Raw genomic sequence first — 15,844 nt, 5'->3', positions numbered from 1 at the left:
AAAAATCTTATGAATTCAGCCTGCCCAAATCATATAGCATTTGAATCTCAATTTGTTGTAGAACTCATGTTATAAAATTTTAAAAATAATTATAATGACCTTGGCCGGTGTGTCTCAGTTTATTGAGCATTATCCTGTGCACTGAAAGGTTGCTGGTTTGATTCCTGGTCTGGGCACATGTCCAGGTTGTGAGTTCAATCCCCAGTTGGAGTGTGTACAGGAGGCAACTGATCAATGTTTCTCTCCCTCCACCCCCTTTCCCTTCCTCTTGTTCTAAAATCAATTTAAAGAATAGCAAAAAAATAATGGATAGATTTTACAATTTTATGCTGGTTTGGTCTTATAACATGAATTTTTTGGTGACACTGCATTTTGGGGGAATTGTTCATCAGTGCAGATTTTATCAAAGGAGAGAGAACCTAACTTTTAGCAAGGAATCTTAATGGAAATAAGACTCCAGAAAAAGGAATGTATGTAAAAATCTGTATTTGCAAAGTTAGCAATTTTTCAGAATCTTCAGGTTATCCTTCACAAGTGACCAAAATTTACTGAAGTAATGGTGTTTGGTACAGGTTTTAATGGAGGTCCACAGAAGTCATATGAGAACAGTAGAAAAAATAAGGAGGTCAGGGTAATCTTTGATAGTAGAGATGACATACTAAAAACATAAAATTAGAATATTTAGTAGTAAAAATTATGAATGGGAATTTTAAAAGGTAAGATTTTAGTACTTATCATTGATAGAGAGTTTTACCATTTTTTGCAATCAGGATTGCAATCAGTTGGTGAGTTTTTCTCTTAAATACTATCCTCATGGCAGGAAGTTGCTAAAGGGACCTATTGCTTCCTGAGTTCAAGGAAGGAAACGTAACATAAGGTGTTGATGACACAGCTTTCTCCCTTGTGTTCAGTGTAAGAAAGTAAGCTTTTTAAATTCCCTTAAACTGTTCAACAGTAACAATTACTTTATAGTTGATAATGATTTTCCTTGCAACAGTATTGTGTAGTAGGCAAAAATGGTATTAACTATGAAAACCATTTTACAGATGTAGAGCTGAATACCAAAAAAATGAATGTGTGTGGGGTTTTTTTAAAGGTCAATAATTAGTAGCTAGTAAGTTGCAGAACTCAGACTATTTCCCAGGATTTGTGACTTCCATCCAGACTTGTGCTTTTTCCATTATACTTCCCTCTATTTGAAAGTCTCCTCTCCATGCTAATGTCTGTTCTAGTTAAAACTCAAGTTCACATTACTTCTTTCAGGATTTTTGCCTTGATTTGTATCCCCACCACATGTTGTGACACTCCTTGCAATTAACTTTTATCATAGTAATAGTCCTCTGCAAAGAACAACTTTCTTAGTTTTTAACAGGTAGTTTGCTCCTACAGGGCAGAGGCAGTTTCATTATATCCTTAGCACCTAACATGGAACATGGAGAACATGGCTTAAGGGTTCTTGAATGTGTATTGAATGAAAGAATCCCTCTCAAATAGTATATTGAATTGTTTTCTTAAAAAATTGTTTAGTATATTTTTAAGATTACCAAAAGCTATATGTCCTTAAAGATTTCTACTAAACATTATTTTTAATGTTAAATTTTTTTAACAATTCTTAAAGGTCACCAATATAACACACAGCTTTTCTGACAAATGAAGGAGTCCTAAGGCAGTTGCCACCTTCTTTCGAGATCTATCTTTTCACCAAATAGATTATACTGATAGAAATTTGCATGTACCCACACGCATGGTACTTAAACCACACACACAGGTCATGCCAGGTGTTAACCATCTCTGGTGGCATTATGCGTAGAGTGCCTTTTGTTCATCTGCATTCATTGTTGTTGGTTTTTCTAAGAAATGAATATCCCTCCCCCCCCCTTTTTTTTTAATAGAAAGGATCATTTTTATTTAAATATTTCCTAAATTTTCATCAAATGTTGCCTTTTGGGCTGTGTAATCGCTACCTAGATCTTCATGGGTGATTCTTAAAGATTAGGTATTTATTGTTGCTTACGATGCGGATGAATCTGAAGGTCCTACATTGACTACTATAGTATGTCCAAATGTAGTTATTGGCACATAGTTATTCATTCAGTAAATATAAAATGAGTGAAAATTGAAAGCACCCTAAATATATAAATCAACTTTTTTAAAATTAAGATTTGGCAATACTTTTAGTGTATTTATTTCCCTTATCTCTAGAAGTACAACTTTGTTAAAAGTCAGCTATATATTTGGCTTTGAATATATTCAAGACTTAACTAAATACCTACTTTGAAGTTGAATAGTAATTTATTTTAAACTAAGCTGCAAGAAGTGTGCGATTTCTAAAATTAGGTTTGTTTTTTCGTTTTCAGTAATGATGTAGACATGGAAACAGATCACTACTCCAATGGAGTTGGAGAAACTTCATCCAATGGTTTCCTAAATGGTAGCTCTAAACATGACCACGAAATGGAAGATTGTGACACCGAAATGGGTCTGCAGTGATATTTCTTACATTTTTAATAAAAAATGATGACTACAAGGTTATGTTTTTACTCGTACTGATTTGCAGCTTGATGAGCATAAGTCAAATTTTAAAGATAAATGTATTTGCCATTGGATTTGACAATACACATTACTTCTCTAAACTTCCTTGTGAGAGTGGGTTGCTAGACAGAGCAGAGCTACTTTATAGTACTTTCTGAAGTTAAATGCTACAGAGTTTTCTTCGCTGAATTGTTCGGGCTCAACTTTAGCGCTGTCATTAGTGCAGTGGTACCAACTTAGTGTTAAATATCCTTTAGAGCAGTGGTCGCCAACCAGTGGTCCATGGATCACTGGCAATCCATGTCTGAAAGGTTGGCGACCACTGCTTTAGAGGATATTTAAGGTTGTAAATATAAGAAAGATTTTATACTTATTTTACTATAGCCAGTAAAGGCCAAATGGGTAGAGATGCTTTTATAAATTCTAATCAAACAGAATTTCTTAAATTTATTTAATGTGAATATATGTGACTATTCATAGTTCACTGTCTGGCACTTAGTAGGTACTTAAGTGTGACTCTATCTCCTCTTCCCCCTAAGTTAAATGTCATGCTTAATTTACTTTCTTGACAACTTGTGTAGTAAATTGTATTATAAAGTTAAATCATCAGCAAACTTTCCCATCAATTGGAAAGTGAATATTATTAAAGCTTATAAATCCTTCTTTGTCAGAATTCCATGGCCAGCATTAGACTTCTCAGTATTTTGAGGTTAAAAGGTATTTTTTCACATTGTTATGGGTATATATAAGAATCTACTTTATAAATGTAATTATTATTTTATTATTTATACAACTACCTTTTTGAGAATTATGTATTCTGTATAAATCCTTTTTTCAAGCAACGAGTATGATTAAAAAGGCAGCCTTGTTTTATTTTATCAGATAATCAGCAACCTTAAAATTCGGAGTAGTTTGAGCATAGAGATTAAGAGCAGGAGTTATACAGCCAAATTACCTGGATTCAAATTCTGCAACTGCTACTTACTAGCTGTGTAACCTTGGACAAATTAAGAGTTCTGTGCCTTGGTTTCTTCATCTGTAAAATGGGTATTATAATAACTGCCTTATACATCATTGAGACAATTAAATGAGCTAATCTGTGGAAGCTAATAGAACAAAGTGCTTATTGCATGTTATCATAATCATTTGTGATTACATGTATTATTAGTAATTTAAATGGTTACATTATTATTTATTATTGTCAACCAAAATATATACCATAAAATATTTTATAAAAGTAGTATTCTTAGCATAACTAATCCTTTTTTATTAGTAAAATATGGTATCTTTTGTGTTTTTATTGGAATTTTTTCGCCTCTCTTAGCATCCAGGAATCATTTAATTCTGTCTCTATTCTATAGCAGTTAAAGTAGCCTGTCAGGCAGTTACTAACTTTTTCTTTTTTTTCTTAATGTCGCTTATTGTAGTTTTAGAGACCTGTGCTTAACTTTTTATAAAATTTTCCTTGACATATAGGTACATCCTAACACTGAGAAAGGTTGTCACCTGACTTTCAACTGCATGCTAGATATTGGATCCTAGATTCTTGAGACCTAGATAAAACGTACCTTTTAGCTGCAAAGTTTCATATTAAATTAATCTGCATATTTAGAGAAAAACATTAGGTAATAGTTACTAAATTAAACATATAAAATGTTATAAACAATTTGTGTTTATTTCTCCATTGCACTTCATTCAGTAAGGTAGTAAAATGTTTGTTTTGGTTACAGAAGTTGATTCAAGTCAGTTAAGACGCCAGTTGTGTGGAGGAAGTCAAGCCGCTATAGAAAGAATGATTCACTTTGGAAGAGAGCTACAAGCAATGAGTGAACAGCTGAGGAGAGAATGTGGCAAGAACACAGCAAATAAAAAAATGCTGAAGGTACATTTGTTTTCCCCTGCAAAATATAAATGCATCAAAAGAACTAAATTGTAGTTTTGTAACACACTGAACAAAGCTAGAAATTCTTGTTCCACATGAACTCCTCCCTGGCTTCCTATTTGAGAGTAAACGTGTTCTGTGTGTTTGGGCAGTTCTGCTGTACTGGAAATAGTACTGGAGTTCAAGTAAAAAGTATGGATTCAATCCCCACTTGTGCAACCTGTCAGCATTATGTGCACTTTGTCAACTTACTTTTCTTAGTGTTTTCTCAGCTATAAAACTGGCAAAGTTAGGAAAAATGTGAGTATGCTGATAAAACTGTAAATCTGAGGTATTTTTATTTTAGTAAACATTGCTCAGAGTTGTAGCAAATTGAAAGTCTAATACATGGTTTTCATTTTGATGAAGATTGGTGAAGGATTTGGGTCATCTACTTAATACATTTTCAGGTCTTTTTTAGATTGACATTTATGATAGCTAGTAAGATGAATACAACTTAAACAGTTTAGTAAGTTAGGCACAAATTTGTATATCATTGAAGTTGGGAGTTTTCTCCTGCCTTAAGTCAGGATTGTAATTAGCTGTGGAGATGTTATTCCTTTAAAAGCTTTTTCATACTCAAAAAGTCCTACCAGCTCTGTAAATCTATGAAATATTAACCTAGCCATTGTATTTTTTTTTTTTTAATCCTGCGTTAGGTTTGTTGTAGTGTGGAATTTCTCCGATGCTAGTGGGAGTGAGGTTCTCATATCTTGAGAAAAATAATTTTCTAAGATGCATGGGAGAATGAGATATATTGAAAGGTTTGTGTGTTATTGTATCCCTTGGTTTGTAAAGTCCCATTTCCCTTAAACCAGTCTTGGAAAATATGCAGCTGGAGGTTCAGCAGAGCTAGAAGCAAAATCAGTGTCCAGAGTGTCTGTTTCATGGTGGAGTTGAGTGCAGCAGTGCATCAGGCTGATTGTAATCTATTAGTGCATGCGGGAGATTGCAGGGGAGCATGCCCCCTGCAACAAGTCCCAAGAGAGCCAGGAGGGCCAACAGAGCCAAACGAAGGCAGGAATTCCTTTGTTTAGAAGTTTAATGAATACCAAATCTTCCCACACTTGTAGTGGCCATGCCTATTCTGACCTATGGCTTGTTCCCCGGTGTGATTGACAAGTACCTTCCCATGTCACTCAGACCTGGAGAGTGTTAAACTGCAGCTTCCTGGCAAAGCTGTACAAGTGGCATGCCTACATTATCTAGCCTTCTTTTTGCTTCTTTCCAGTTATTAATAACCAGGTTATAATAGTGGTATCAGGTTGGGCTCAGAGGTGGTAAGTTATAAACATTTTCTCCTGAATGTTTTGAAAGTTCAAAAAACAAAGGAGATATTCATGTCGTGCTGTTTGGGTGTGATGTATGTAGTGGCCAAGGGCAAGGCTCCTGACATCCCTTCCTGACTCAGACTGAGAGTGCACCAGTAGCAACACCTAGTAGCACTGAATGTAGCATAAAGTCAGCAAAAATCATGCACCTACATATCTGCTTGATCTAGGATGGGTTAAAGAGACATCTATATACATTTCCAGTTAATGGTATGCACTCTTGTATATTTGCTATCTGAGTTGTGAAGAGAGATGTAGTCACTATACTTAGTACTTCATCTACTGGATAGCAAACTGCTATTTTAATAGTGATCATCAGCTCTTAAAAAAAAGTTTAAAAGATATTTGGTAGGTTATGTGATTAAAGCTGTTTTTATTTTTAAACATCCTTTTTAAAAATATATTTTATTAATTTTGTACAGAGAGGAAGAGAGAGAGTTAGAAACATCAATGAGAGAGAGTCATCAATCAACTGCCTCCTGCACACCCCCTACTGGGGATATGCCCGCAACCAAAGTACATGCCCTTACCGCAATCAAACCCGGGACCCTTCAGTCCCCAAGCCGACGCTCTATCCATTGAGCCAAACCGGTTTTGGCATATTTTATTAATTTTTTACAGAGAGGAAGGGAGAAGGATAGAGAGTTAGAAACATCAATGAGAGAGAGACATTGATCAGTTGCCTCCTGCACATCTCCTTACTGGGAAGGTGCCTGCAACCAAGATACATGCTCTTGACCGGAATCGAACCTGGGACCTTTCAGTCCGCAGGCCGATGCTCTATCCACTGAGCCAAACCGGTTTCGGCATACACATCCTTTTTAAAAAATTATTTGTACTGATTTCAGAGAGGAAGGGAGAGAAAAATAGAAACATGAATGATGAGAGAGAATCACTGATTGGCTGCCTCCTTCATGCCCCCCATTGGGGATTGAGCTGCAACCTGAGCAGGTGCTTTAACTAGGAACCAAACCATGACTTCCTAATTCATAGGTTAACTCTCAATCACCGAGCCACATGGGTAGCTATTTTTTGTTTAAAAAGTCAAATCAGACATTCATACACTGTTAGGAAAATAGCTGTCCACATTTGCCCTATAAGTTTATGAGTTCTTTGAGGTTAGGCTAGGTCATTGGTCGGCAAACCATGGCTCGCGAGCCACATGCAGCTCACGAGCTATGGTTTGCCACTCTGTTGACGAATGAGTTTGCCAACCACTGCATAAGGCATCACCCCTACCCAGAAGTTTTGAGTTCAAGTTAAAGACATTAGTACATTATTAAAATGTTTTTTAAGTGTTTTTCCCTAAGGCAGTGGTCGGCAAACTCATTAGTAAACAGAGCCGGTTTGCTGACCACTGGGCTAGGTCTTTCCTTAACTTCTCCCCTTTTAAATATATCTTATGCATATAGAACCTAGGTATTCAATAAATGTTTTATTCAATTGAGATTGAATTTATTTGAGAATTATAACTGATTTTTCAAGATTGGGTATTTTCATCACTATCAACTTTGTAGAACCTTTTCTCATATTGCATGGCAAGAAGAAACTTATTTCTTAGCCTTTAAGTTTAAGATAGCTAAAGTCATTCATTTAGGAAATTATTTTGCTAGATACCGAGGTTCTCAACCTTTCTGGTGTCTAGACACCTTAAGAAACTATTAAATATTCTCAAAGAGTTTATTGATTTTACTATACTAGAAATTAGAACTAAAACTAAAAACAATTCATTAGAAATAACAGTAAATCCTTTAATTAAATATTTTTGTGGGGGGGGGAAACTATCTTCCCCAAAATGGGGGAAAAAATTAGGCAGTGTGGAGAAGCGAATGTGTGTGAGCAGCTCAGCCAGCAAGGCTTTTATTCCAGTAATTGAAGCAGTAGAGCTATTTATACTCACTCTTTATAAACTGCTATAGATTTTAAGGCAAATATTAGTAGTTTCAGAATCCTATCTAAATGAAGTCACATTTCCCTCAGAAATTATTCTTACTGATGTAATATTTTTAAAATAAAAAGTAACCCATAATGTCTTTGGTTACCATCACCAATTAAGTTTTGTAACAGGATTTTAAACTTAGAAGTTGCTTTGTTGATTTCCTTCCCTTTGTAAAGTAAGATATGGTGCTAGGTATTTACTACTGGGAACTTGATGCTATTGACCTTTTTATTTTTTAAGGTTTTGTTAGTTTTCTTGGTTACAGCTTCACTCTACTTCTAAACTGTGTTTCATAGTGTTGATGTGTGATTCTTCTATAATCAAGTCTGATCTACACCACTTCTGTATTTAAAATTCCATTGCCTTATTGGCCAAAAAAATTCAAGCTTTTTAGTGTTTTTTAGAGGCATTTTAGGATTTAACCCCTTACCTGTGGTTCCAACCATGCTTTTTTCTCCTTTCGCTCAGCCTTTGTCCATGTAGCTTGAGCCTATTTCTGTGATTGCATCATGTGACACAATACACCTACGTTAATAAGCAGTATGCTATGTTATTTATGTGTTTTTTCCAGAAAATTATGTGAATCCTTGAAACGGTGACAAGGTCCTGGTGATCCGTGTCCTCAGTTGTCTGGTTGCTGTGTCCAATAAATATTTGATTGAATTGTACTGAAAACAATAGGGCAGAATTTTGGACTTTTTTCCCCTCTTAAAATTTATATTGAAAATTAAAAGGGACTTCTCTTACTAAAAGAAGTACAGTACTAGCTGTGTGATCTTAACTTCTTACTGCCTCAATTTGCATCCCTGTATGATGGACATTATAGTATCCACCTCATAAGGTTTTCGTGAGGATTAAATAAGATGATCCACATTAGTGCTTAAAACATTGCCTCATACAAAGTTAGTGCATAATAAGTTACTACCATCATTATCATTGTATTTTTGTTTTAAATACTAGAAAGTGAAAACAGAAAAATGGTCCTGATTTGAGATTTGGAACATTTCTCCTTTTTAAAAAAAAATATATATTTTGTTGATTTTTTTACAGAGGAAGGGAGAGGGATAGAAAGTTAGAAACATGGATAAGAGAGAAACATCAATCAGCTGCCTCCTGCATACCCCTATTAGGGATGTGCCCGCAGCCAAGGTACATGCCCTTGACCGGAATCAAACCTGGGACCTTTCAGTCCACAAGCCGATGCTCTGTCCACTGAGCCAAACTGGTTTCGGCCATTTCACCTTTTTGGTAGCATGTCCACATATATAGACCCAAGAGGGTCTTGTGCTTAAAATTTTTATGTACCAATTATTCCCTGAACAGTTCTTTAGTATATCTTTTAAAATTTATCCATACTTTGGAGATGGTACCTCATTAAATAGGTATGGAGTAAATTAAGGCTTGAGCAAAGTGATTAGAAGTAAAGTGATTTATTAGAATTAGCTTTATAGGATATATATTATTAATATTCTTTCCATCAATAAATTAGGATTGGGGGCATTCAGGAAATCCAGCCTAAGTAGCTTTGTGGGATGCATAAAATATCTTAAAACTTTAAAAAGCAGATCTTGTGATCACCAGGTGTGTAAAGTTTTTCCCTATATCAAGCACCTATCAGTAACTGCAGGGGATTCAAAATAGTATAATGTTTTTAATCTCCAGAGAACTTTCATAATAATTGGGGTGAGAAGTCTGATGTGAAATACTTAGCAATGACGACAGTAGGGGACCCACATGTTTGTTTAGAGACACATGTATTCCCTGTCTGGTAGCCGCGGACTGATGGCACAGCTTTGCTTTATGGACAATTCTTCCCTTATTTCCACAATATGAAGGCCAGTTTGGATAAGAAAGGGTAAGAATACAGGTGGCCAGGAAGCCTTTCCCCTACCTTTGCTCTCTCAGAACACTAATAAGATACTGAGAGAAATGCTAGAGCTGTACCTAGGAGATTATCATCTTTAGGAATCTCAGTCATCCACACTTCCAGAGTCAGCATTTTGAAAGTTGTTACTGAATTCACTGATTGACAGTTTCCTCAGCACCTCTCTGTGTATGTGTTCTGAATTTGGAAGGTGCCCTGTATCTAACTATATCTGTACCTCTATTATATTATTATTCTAGATTAGGGTATTCCCTTTGGCAAAATAATATACATAATTTATTGAAAGATTAGAATGAACCGACATTGCTAATTTCATTTAGTTCATTGTGAAATATGACCTCTTATAATCCCCATTACACAAATGATGAAACTGACACTTAGGTCATTAATTGCTAAAGGCTACACTAATGATGCAGGCTGGTGATTGATGCCCATGTCTGAAACCACTGTGTATGTGCCTCCTATTAAAAACAGTCATTTGAAAAGACTGATTTGTCATCTACTTTAGGAGGGGTGACTTGAGAATGGTTGGATATAGGTGGACCCTATCCTTTTTATGTCAAATTCATATCAGTGGTAATAAATTGGAGAGTATCTAAATGCTGGAATGAAGATGGCGGCGTAGGTAAACACACCTGAGCTGCTGCCGTACACAACAGTTTCAAAACTACAACTAAAAAATGGAACAGCTATCACCCAAAGCCAAGGGAGGGCTGGCTGAGTGGAAGCTCTACAACTAGACTGAAAGATAAAGAAGCATTCAGGGCACAAGCGCTGAAAAACTGAGGTAGTGGGGTGCGAATGCGATAAGGGCTAGCGGCGGATCCCAGCTGGCGGAGAGTGTTGTTTTCTTCAACTGGAAGAGAGACAAGCTCCTGATCTCTCTGAAATCCAGTTTTTGGGGAGAGGCTACACTGTCTGCCATCAGGCCAGAAAGTGAGGGTGGCTTGCTTGCAGAGCTGCGAGCAAGGATAATTGCTGCACAGGTCGCAGGTGGGAGAGGCGGCTGACAGGCAGCCATCGCTGTTGGCCACGCCCCAGCCTAGTGATGCCCTGAAACTCCACCCCCACAACCTACAAACACACCCAAGCTCCAAGCAGTGGCTTTTGCATATGAATGGCCTTCTCTGTTGCAGTTTAACCTAACAAACTTGCAACAACCTGGTGCAGACAGCCCCAAGCAGGGAGAGAGGACTGAGGTTCTCGCTGTAGCTCCTGCAGGGTGGCCTCAGACAGTAGCTGAACTGCACCCCATTGGAGATCCAGAGCCAGTGTTCCTAGTGGTCAGTTTCAACCCCTCACACCCATAAGTGACACATTCGGGAGACGGATTCAGTGAGCACCAGAGCCCCACTGAAACAAACCGTGTCTCCAACACAGCAACTCTTCCTTTATAGACACAGCAGGTCCTCACAGACAATTGGCCTGGAGATCAATTCCTCCCAGTGTACCAACAGCGATCAAGGCTTAATTACACCAAGACTTTGCACTCAGGCCATAAAGGGATATACCAAAAGCAACCACCTCAGGTAATTGGGGAAGCTGAGCTATTGGCTCCCATAGGCCACCTACCATACAAAGCCACTCCATCGACACAAGGAGACAGCCAAAATGAGACACAGAAGCATGTCACGAATGGGAAAGATGGAGGAAAGTAAACTACTGGACGACACAGAGTTCAGAATCACATTTATAAGATTACTCAAGAATTTTCTAAAAACCTTTGAGAACTTGATGAGACCTCCAAGAATCTTTGTGAGACCTTCAAGGACCTTAAAGAGAATACCAAAAAAATGGAAATCTCTGAAATAAAGAATATACAGAAGCTCAACTATAGATCAACGTACCCCAAGAATCAAACCAAAGATCTGGAATATAAGGAAGAAAAAAATCACCCAACCAGAGAGGCAGAAAGAAAGAGAGTGGGGGGGGGGGGGGGGGGGGGGGGAGAAGGAAGGGGAAGGGGGGGGGGGAGGAAGGGGAAGGGGAAGGTAAGGAAAGGAAAGAATCCAAAAGTGTGAGGATAGTGTAAGGAACCTCTGAGACGGCTTAAAGGGGACCAACATCCGAATGTTTGGGGTGCTAGAAGAAGAGAGCAAGCAGGATATTGAAGGCCTATTGGAAGAAAAATGACAGAAATAGACTTACAACTCCAGGAAGCGCACAGAACCCCAAACAAGAGGAATCCAAAGAGGACCACACCAAGACACATCATAATTAAAATGCCAAGGGCAAAAGACAGAGAGAATCTTACAAGCAGCAAGAGGAAAAGAGCTAGTTACCTGATTTCTCAACAGAAACTATGTAGGCCAGAAGGGAGTGGCAAGAAATAATCAAAATGAACAAGAACCTACAACCAAGTTTACCCAGCAAAGCTATCATTCAGAATTGAAGGGTAGATAAAGAGCTTCACAGACAAGAAAAAGTTAAAGGAGTTCATCAATACCAAACCAGTATTCTATGAAATGCTGAAGGGTATTCTTTAAGAGGAAGAAGAAGAAAAAGGTAAAGGTAAAAAATTATGAACAACAAAAAGACATTAAATACATACTACCAACAAGTGAATCTAAAAATCAAGTGAATAAAAAATCTGAAGAACAAAATGGACTGGTGAATATAATAGAATCAGGGATATAGAAAGGAATTGGACTAACAGTTCTCAGGGTGAAGGGTTCTGAGGGGTGAGGGAAGAGATTGGACAAGTCTTACACCTATGGATGAAGACAGGGGCGGGGGTAAGGGCGTGGGGTGATGTTGGGAATCAGGTGGAGGAGAGCTATGGGGGGCGGCGGGGAGAGGAACACCTGTAATGAATCCATTCTTTAAATTTGTAGTGTTTGTTCCTGCTCTGTATGTATTGTAGAGATAGGGGGAAAATAATGAGAATGTGTTTACAAAAAGAATGAAAAATCAGGCTTTGCTTCATAATCTAGTAAATGGGTTTAAATGTCACAGTAGTATAGTGCCTGAAAGCTGTATTTTACCAGACTCTCAATTTGTAATCATGGTGAGCATAGTAGTTGGAACTATTTGAACTAAAGACCAAATTGCTGTTTTCAACAGGATGCATTCAGTTTACTAGCTTATTCAGATCCTTGGAACAGCCCTGTTGGAAATCAGCTTGACCCAATTCAGAGAGAACCTGTATGCTCAGCTCTTAACAGTGCAATATTAGGTAAGTGAAGCTAAAAAGCACAACTCCAAATAGATACTTTGAATATTTGAGGTGGTATTTGTGTTGACATTTTATATTTTAGTAAAATCATAAGGGAAAGGTTCCCTACATTTTAAAATTAAGATTACCTCAGAATACAGTAATCTTCCTCCATTATTTTTGTTCTAGATTAAATGGATTCAAATGGAATAAAACAGTACATTGGGGTGCATCCTTTTTATGTCAAAGTCACATCAATGGTAATTGGGAAGTTTGGAAATTAGAAATTTTTGTGTACGTAAATATTTCTGGCCTGAGCCACCCATTTTACAACTCCCACCATGCTTCAGATACAGGCACAAAGGGGCTTCCAGGTGACTTGGAAATGCCCTGTCACTTCTAACCCTTTGTCAAATTATAGTTGCATTTAAGTTAAGCATATACAACTACATGCCCTTCCCTAATAAAAAGTGTGTGAGGCATATGAGCCTAACCAGTGGTCAAGGACAATAAAGGGGGTGGGGACATTAGTGGGGGGGAGGGGGTGTGAAATGAGGCGTTGAGGACAAATATGTGATACCTTAATCAATAAAGAAATTAATAAAATAAAAATAGGGGGGAAAAAGTGTGTGAGGAAGAGAACAGCAATTTAAATAAATTTAGCCAGGGGTGAGCATGAAGTGAAAAATTGGAATTTGCTGTTTCCCTGGTTGATTGCCATTCCTATGAGCCAGCTCACCACAGATTCTGATTGTAGTGTTCATATGTTGAGCAAGTCTTTTTCTATGAACTATGTAACTGTACATTTTGTGCATTTATATTTAAACTCTATAGGGTTAATTATGTAAAGCTATGTTTTAATTTCTAGGCAATTCTTTTCAAAGGTAGTTCAGATAAGAGTGATTTTTCACCTGACTCTCTAATTCCTCTTTTTTGGCCAGAATATAAAGCAGGCAAATAAGAGTATTCATATTTGAGCCTTAATCTGTTCTTTTTTTTTCCTTATAAAATTCATTTTTAACTCATTGTGCTAAGGTCTTATACTAGTTTTGGAATAAGAGTAATATCTTAGTGTATTTTTTCTTAAATTTAGAATTTGTTTGTAATAAATAATGTGAGTTTTCTTTGCAATTGTGTTATAATTTCTTTGGTCATGAAATTCATGTAGCTTTGTTAGTAAAAATATATAGAGAGAGCTTAGTAGCAGTGCTGGGATTGTAGGTCAAATTATGGCTTGCTATACTATGGTTTGCTATAGTTGTATTTTTTTTTAAGTTACATTATCAGTAATCATGAAGCCCTATCATTGCTTTGCATTTAGGTACCACTCAAACCTGGAAAAATGTCAAAAGTAATCAGTTTTCTTAAAAGTTTCCTATATCTTGTGTTCTTCAAGGGGATTAAATTTTATAAAATAGTAAATTACTTGGGACCATTATCCAATATGTTATGTATTATATATTGTACTACATATTATGTAGGTTTGCCCACAAATAGTGCTTAAATTTAATAAGATTATTAAACTCCAGAGGAGCTGTCTGCATATCTATAAATACTAAATTATGTAATCTACAACTAGTGCTTGAAGTTGTATTAATTGTATGTAATTTTTGCAAATTTTGTATTAAAAATTTTTAATATATATATATATATTTTATTGATTTTTTTACAGAGAGGAAGGGAGAGGGATAGAGAGCTAGAAACATCGATGGGAGAGAAACATTGACCAGCTGCCTCCTGCACACCCCCACTGGGGATGTGCCCGCAACCAATGAACATGACCCTGACTGGAATCAAACCTGGGACCTCTCAGTCCACAGGCCAATGCTCTATCCATTGAGCCAAACCGATTTCGGCAACAAACAAAAAAATAAATTTTTTAAAATGTTTCTGTTGACTTAAGAGAAAGGGGAGAGGGAGACAGAGATAGAAACATCAATATTAATGATGAGAGAGAATCATCTATTGGCTGCCTCCTGCACATCCCTGACTGGGGACTGCAATCTGGGCATGTGCCCTGACCAGGAATCAAACCATGACTTCCTGGTTCATAGGTAAATGACCAGCTATGAGCCATACTGGTGGCCGGACTAAAAAAAATTTTTAAATGCTTATAACCAGGTGCCTCACTTGGCCAAATAAAATTGTAATAAAGTACTTCTAGATATTTACCTTTCAATGAGGTTATTTCCCTGAAAACCTTCAGGGAGATATTTTTTAAAGGAATTCAAATTAAGGCAGAATTATTTAAAATTACAAAGTCAACCCTGTGTAGAGTTGGCAAAAAAAAAAAAAAAAGTTTATCACTATCAAAATTTAGCTAAATAGCCTCTTGCCACAGGATAGCCAGTATTTTAGTAATCTTAATCCAAAGACCACTTTTCAAACTATACCTTCTCACCAATCTGTGTATCTTACTTTGCAGTCTTATTCTTATTTTCTTAATCTTCTTTCCTCTTGTACTTTAAATCCTGAACTTGCTTCATTATTTTTGTTTCACTCCTTCTAGAACTTTTCTTTCTCTGAAATTACAACCTTTAAATTAAATCATAGGGAGCCTTAGCAGTCATTTATCACTGTTTTTGCTCTTTGTTAACAGATCGTTAATTGGGAATCTATATAAACTTAAAATTCATCTACTCACAAGGAAAAAGTACCAGCTTCTATAAGTTTGGCCACTTTCATCATTCGTTCACTTTTTTTCATTTCTAGCATAGAACAAATATTATTTGTACTATAAATTCTGACAAATTTCTGTTATATAGGACTCTGAATATTTTATTGATAGTTAAAATATTTCAACTATGAATTGTAAATTACTCCTCTAAAATTATAAGTAATTTTGCTCTATCGTCTCCCATGGTGACCCTCACCCCTTGCTCCTTACCAACCCAAATATCATTTACTAATATGCTCTGGGAACAGTTAGGCAGAATCAGTTGTGTTCTATCCCCAGAAGAATAATCCATCAGTGAAATTTACTGAAACCCTGGTGCCTTTTTCTAACTTAGAAGAGAAATACTAAATATTCCTTATTCCCCCATTAAAATCGCAGCCAAAAATATCTTTCCCATTGTAGTTA

General features: G+C 36.6%; 1 protein-coding gene and 2 long non-coding RNA genes across 3 annotated transcripts in view; 2 read left to right on the top strand and 1 right to left on the bottom strand.

Moving 5' to 3' along the window:
• Nucleotides 1-15,844, top strand: part of RANBP9 (RAN binding protein 9) — an 82,776-nt gene that overhangs the window by 65,705 nt on the left and 1,227 nt on the right. Inside the window, exons 11-13 of the mRNA XM_036448401.1 lie at nt 2,358-2,479; nt 4,263-4,414; nt 12,672-12,783. Of these exons, the coding sequence (XP_036304294.1) occupies nt 2,358-2,479; nt 4,263-4,414; nt 12,672-12,783 (386 nt within the window). The remainder of the gene's footprint in view (nt 1-2,357; nt 2,480-4,262; nt 4,415-12,671; nt 12,784-15,844) is intronic.
• LOC123652678 lies at nt 6,659-7,555 on the top strand. The gene is made up of 2 exons (XR_006742133.1): nt 6,659-6,912; nt 7,151-7,555. It is a non-coding gene; the product is annotated as an uncharacterized LOC123652678 (long non-coding RNA).
• LOC118724745 lies at nt 8,186-10,693 on the bottom strand. The gene is made up of 2 exons (XR_004989693.2): nt 8,965-10,693; nt 8,186-8,732 (listed from the first exon to the last, which is right to left on the bottom strand). It is a non-coding gene; the product is annotated as an uncharacterized LOC118724745 (long non-coding RNA).

The sequence above is a fragment of the Pipistrellus kuhlii genome, unplaced genomic scaffold (genome assembly GCF_014108245.1).
Source record: "Pipistrellus kuhlii isolate mPipKuh1 unplaced genomic scaffold, mPipKuh1.p scaffold_m20_p_2, whole genome shotgun sequence".
NCBI classification, from domain to species: Eukaryota; Metazoa; Chordata; class Mammalia; order Chiroptera; family Vespertilionidae; genus Pipistrellus; species Pipistrellus kuhlii.
The sequence above is the reverse complement of the archived record's forward strand: the minus strand, read 5'-3'. Positions and strand labels throughout refer to the sequence as shown.